The sequence below is a fragment of the Eurytemora carolleeae genome, unplaced genomic scaffold, assembly GCF_000591075.1.
Source record: "Eurytemora carolleeae unplaced genomic scaffold, Eaff_2.0 scaffold954, whole genome shotgun sequence".
Taxonomy (NCBI): domain Eukaryota; kingdom Metazoa; phylum Arthropoda; class Copepoda; order Calanoida; family Temoridae; genus Eurytemora; species Eurytemora carolleeae.
In genome coordinates, this window is record NW_019396849.1 from 5,036 (window position 1) to 11,007 (window position 5,972).

The 5,972-nt window shown below is 32.7% G+C and overlaps 1 protein-coding gene across 1 annotated transcript in view; it reads left to right on the top strand.

Annotated features, from left to right (window-relative positions):
- Positions 1-496: 496 nt before the first annotated feature.
- Positions 497-5,972, top strand: part of LOC111709372 (exocyst complex component 7) — a gene marked incomplete in the record, with an annotated part of 9,116 nt that continues 3,640 nt past the window's right edge. The window contains 10 exon segments of the mRNA XM_023483023.1: positions 497-560; positions 789-846; positions 921-991; positions 1,581-1,656; positions 2,401-2,494; positions 3,379-3,451; positions 3,742-3,816; positions 4,083-4,159; positions 5,202-5,245; positions 5,609-5,718. Coding sequence (XP_023338791.1) covers positions 926-991; positions 1,581-1,656; positions 2,401-2,494; positions 3,379-3,451; positions 3,742-3,816; positions 4,083-4,159; positions 5,202-5,245; positions 5,609-5,718 — 615 coding nt within the window.

Sequence of the window (5,972 nt, forward strand, 5' to 3'; positions counted from 1 at the left end):
TTAATGACGATCGAATTTAGATAGAGACAAATATTTGAAATTTTGATGATTCATAAACCTTCCCTGGAGTCCCTAGATGTCCCACAAAAAATTTGGGCCCGATCGGTTCAGCCGTTTTGACGTTTATTGGATACAAACAAACAGACAGACAGACAGACAGACAGACAGACAGACAGACAAGCCAAATTTATACATAGATTAGAACAACAAAAGCAAACAAAAATAAAACCGGAAAAAAAGACTTTTCATCTGATGTTAAAAATAATTTTTTATTGAAAGCAAAAAGAAAGCTTAAAGCGGTTCTTCCGTGTGTTTCCCTGGAAATAAGTGTTGGATGAAATTACAAAAATATATTTCTATGAAGATCGATAGAAAGGTGTAAAAAATCCTCCCATGTCCATCGTTCGGTTGCTTTCTGTTGGCTTTAGGTTTTTGAGAAAATGAGAAAAGTGTCAAATTAACCCATAAAAAGTATTCAAAACCTCAATATCTCTGTTCTATAGTTCAAGAAGAAGATCTTTGAGTTGATCTGCAGGGAGTCCCTGGATCTAGCAATCAAGGTTTGGAAGCAGGAGATTAAACAATCAAATTTTTTTAATCTTTCATTGTTTCCGCTTAAAAAAGAAAGGATTTAAGAATTCTATTTTATAAGTTGGTTTATTCCATAGAATAGTGTGGATTTAAGAAATGATGAAAACGCTACATTTATAAGGTTAAAATGAGAAGATTAAAGGGGAAAGAGAAAAAAGTTTAATCGTCAATGTAATCGCTAATCATAAATGTTAAAGGAAGGGGAAGTGATCAGTGCTCGAGTTCGAAAGTCTATTTCAAATTTTGACTTTGAAGGTAAATCTTAAAAAATTACGTAACAATCTTTCTATCGTTGATTTTCAGAAAATAAATTTTCTCCGATTTTTTAGGAGTGATGATGCTTTTTCATGTATTAAGACATATGAATGCTCTTAAACCACAGTTCGATAAAACCCTGGAGGTGAGGCTGAGATACATAAATTTTGCCTTAAAAAAATGACAATTTTCGAATTTTTTAGAAATCCGACAACCGACAGTGTAAACAGAAAAGTTCGCAACATTTTCAGTTTTCTGTTGTACGAAGAAAAGACTAAAAGCAACATTTAAAAGCTAATATTGTTATTAGAAAAAGAAAAGCCTAGTTAAAAATTTATTTTCTTTTCTTTATCCATACAGGTTCACAAAGCAAAATTTAATTGATTTATAATGGCAGCTGATGTTTACTGTTTAGCCGTCTTCAAAATCTTGAATCTAGTTTTTAATGAAAACCTACATATTTTTAATTTGAGAAATGTTGGTTTGATTATACAATGGAATCTGAAGACGACCATTAGAGCAATATATAAGTGTATATGATGTGTAATAGTTTAACTAGACGCTTATTAAAAGTTTAGTGACATATGTCTGTTAACACTGTATAATTGCGGTGTCTCACGCTCATTGGGCTTTTTAAAATTATAACTTGTCTAAAAGTCGTCTTCCCATGTTAGAATTTTCTGGTTTTCACTGTATTTAATGTATTTATTGTTATAATACTGTTAACTGTGCAGGGAAGTGATCCTGGTGTGCGGAATAAGTATAATTCACTTCATTATGGTTTACATACTGCGGGTTCTATGGCACTTGGTAAATTTATAGTTTTTATAATTTACTTCTTTAATAATCATTAGTATTATTTCTTATGGTATTTCGTCTGGTCTGGTATGTTCTGGTCTGGTCTGATCTGATCTGATCTGATCTCAACTATCACAAAACTGAATTAGTCTTATCTCGCTTTATTTCATTTGATAATTAATTATTTTATTTCTTGTCATATAATCTTTTTGTTTCACATTATCTTATTATGGTCTAAACTTATCTTATTTCGTCTAATGTTTTATCCCATCTTGGCTCATCTTCAGTCGTCTTATCTCGTTACTTACTTATTTATTCGTATCTCTTCTTATCTATCTATATCTATAAATTAAAAGTAGTAATCTCTGTTTGTCTGTTTGGATGTCCAAGCATAACTCTGTCATGAACCTCCTTGACCGATTTGTTTCACATTTTGTTGGGGAACTCGGTATAAACTCGGGAATGATTTGCTTTGGTTAACAAATCCTAAGTTGAATGGGATAACTTTTCTGGGAAAGTTTTAATTGCCAGGCGAAGCTGGGTTCCCTATCTACAGGGTGGCCCATAAAACAGCAATTAGAGTTGTTAAGCCCCAATAATCTTTTTAAATGACTAGTATTTAGTTTTTTAAATTTGGTAGGGGTCGTTTAAGTAGGTTCTTGTAGTTTGATTCTCTTATATTTAAAAGATTATTGGCTTAAAAACGCGAATCCCTGTTTTTTGGGCCACCCTGTAGTCTTAAATAATACTGTTAAGATGGGTTTGTTGAGGGTATCCGTACAGATGGAACAACTAGGGAACGAATGCCTAAGGACGGAACAGTGTTCCAACTTACAGCAAATATCATGAGGTAATTGATTTCCAACCATTTCAAGGTTTAAATTTTTGAAACATCTATAATCTATATAATAAAGCGCTTTGCTCGCGTGCATATATATATTTATATATATATATATATATATATATATATATGTTTGTGTGTAATATAACTGTAATCAACCAGAGCAGGCTCAATTTTTTATTTTCTATTCATATAATACATCATGACATTTGTACATATGTTCTCTATAGCCTGCCAAACGGCAGGACCGAATGGGTTGACATTTTTTGAGGAGACCCATGGGTGCCCTGGGGATAACATCGAACATTTTTTTTTATTAGATTAAAAATTTCCACGGGCAACGCCGGGTACTTCAGCCAGTATTTATTAAAACAAAATGTTAAGAATTACATCCTCTTCCGTCAATAAATATTATAGCAAGCGTGGGTAAACTTGGGAGTAACTATGACGGAATAACAACATAAACCTGGTCAACGCCGGGTACTCCATCTATTATTTTATATAATTTAAACAAGACTTCTGGAGGAAAATGGTCCATTTTAATTTTGTTTTTCGAATTTGGGATAATTAACAGCACACGTAAATTTTTACTTAACACCACACTTGTAAGTTTTATAATGTTGACAGTTGAGTGTTATGTCTTATCAATTAACGTAAAGAAAGGCTAGGATGACAGGATTTTAGTGCATGTTGTTTAACATCGACGTCAAAACTACGTTTCTGAATCACTATTAGCGCAATTTTTTCGTCGTCCATAATTACGGATCAATTTAAGATTCTAAATTCATAACTATCGCTTAAAACTCCGACCATGGAAAAACTAGCTTCTCTCTCTTATAGTTGTGACTCTGACTCAGCCAGATTCGATGTTGGATAAATATTTTTTATGTTAGGTATGTTGAGAATTTAATCGATTACATGGATACAATAGCAGATATATTGGGACAGGACGCTTCATATAACCAGGTGATACAATAGCAGATATATTGGGACAGGACGCTTCATAACCAAGTGATACAATAGCAGATATAGCAACTAATTCCGAAGCCTAATTTAAAGAATTTGAGCCGCGTTTCAAATTGTTTCAAATTTGAAACGCGACTCAATCATAGTTGGTTCCACTTAAAAATTGTAATCAGTTTTTCGAGATCTGAGCCGGCGCTCAATTGGAACCGGTTTTTGACGGTTCAGCTACGCGGTTTAAATTCTGTAAATTCGGCCTCCAATAAGTTAGTTCTTATATACAATTTGTTCAGGCAATAATCAAGCTACCTCGCCGTGTTATTCCTGCAGACCGTCCTCAGGCTCTTCTAGGACTCTATATCAAGAAGGTGAACGAATAATGAATATAGCTGGTAGTCTTCTGTTTAAGTGGTCGGCGTTAATATTAATACAATGAAGACGACTTCTTATTACTGCTTTTATCCCAGACAAGCGTTTTTAAAATTGCAAGTTACCTTCCGTACAGTCGTCTCTGAAATCTTATTCTTTGTGTTTGTGGGTAACCCTGTATATTTGTAGGTTCTAGTTGAGCTGAATCTGATGAATCGTATGTGTAGGTTTTAGTTCAACTGAATCTAATGAATTATATTTGTAGGTTCTAGTTCAACTGAATCTAACTCTAGTAAACAAATCTGAAACCTATACAGATCCGTTCCTTAAAGCTGTTTTCAGGTCAGTTTTTCCCACATACATGTTTTAAAGATTACTTTGAAATAACTTTAAGTAAGGAATTCAAAGTTTGATCCGTTTTGGGTGGACTGCCTTTGTTAAATACTTAAAGGGAGTGACCGGCTATGTAAGTTAGTTGAACTGAGTATGCAGTGTTGTGGAAAACTTCTTTTGGATTCATTTGAGACATATTAAACTTTTTAAAGATCTGTAAATCCTGAGTTTGAGCGCAAGTTAGACGTTCAAAACTCCTACTTTGGGGGTGGATACGTTTTCAGAATTATTTTTTTTTTTAATTATTAAATAACGACAACGAAAAATAAAGTAAAAATTATACAGTAATCTAATTAAATGGTTAGGAAAATATTTCTCAAAAAACATTTGCCAATAAATCAATGCTAAAATCGATTATTTCGTTTTCATTATTATATTGAATTTCTTATTTTCTTTGAATTTATTCGCAGATTTCTTCAAATTCTTCAAATGTCGTCTTTTCAATAATAATTCTAGAAATTCTGCGAAAATCTTTGCGAATAATGAGAAAAAAGAAACTAATATTTGAACACGATTACTTATTTTCGATGATAAGATTAATTTTTATTAATTGTAGAACTCTTTTTACATTTTATGTCGTCGTTATTTAATAATTTTAAAAAAAAATTCTGAAAACTTATCCACCCCCAAAGTAGGAGTTTTGAACGTCGAATTTGCGCTCAAACTCAGGATTTACAAATCTTTAAAAAGTTTAATATGTCTCAAATGAATCCGAAAGAAGTTTTCCAGAACACTGCATACTCAGTTCAACTGCCTTACATAGCCGGTCACTCCCTTTAATTAAATACATTTCGATGACAAAACAGATAAAATAAACTTAATATTTTTTGTTAAATGGTTCACTTTATTTGATTTCAGATAATATTTTTAAATGGTTTTCTTAAGTCAATGATCTGATCGTCAATGATCGTTATTCTCGACAATATTGATGTTATTTCCATATTTCATATCTTTTTCTTACTAACAGCAATGTTTATTTTACATATTCTAGGTTAAATAATAACGTTCATATACTCAGAACTATCATGGGTTCAGGTAAATATTGTTTATCAATGCATTGATGGACTGATAATAATGGACGTTTTAATCAGACGTACTTACCAACCAATTGGGTGAAAAGTCTGGCTCACGGACTTTTTTTTTAACTGATTTGTTGATCGACGGACAGATTTTCCAGCTGACTGATTGTGCAAAAGACGAAATGTCTAATAGACTTATGGGATCGGCCTTTCTCTTGAAATTACGCTTACAGTCTCTTAAATCAATATTTTTTCTTTAAAATCCTTTATTTTCTTACATATTATTTGGGGAGAGGGGGGGGGGTCTGATTTAAGAGATTAGGGGATAGGGATGGTTTATCAGGATAACTTGCTTCAGCCTATCTACTGCCTGGTTTAGGATTGCTTGAGGTGGTATCTCTATCTGCTCCGGAGTGTAGAGAGAACTATGAAGAGATGATTACTGAACAGAAAAGGGTTTACTCACAGTGTTGGGAAACTATCCTAGAGGAACATTTTCATTTCGTTTCAATGAACTTGTTTTTAAATGGGTTTTAATACTTCACATAAAGATATAAACCGTCTACCTGCAATTTTTTTGAACACTGTGGCGGCTTGTGAGGCAGGAAATTTATATACCTTCTTTGGAAAAGTGCAGGGAGGTTCCATCTGCAAATATTTTGGATTTTTATTTTCATTTTTGAAATGGTTTGTAAAAAACTTGATCCGTCAACTTGAAACATCTATAATCTATATAATAAAGC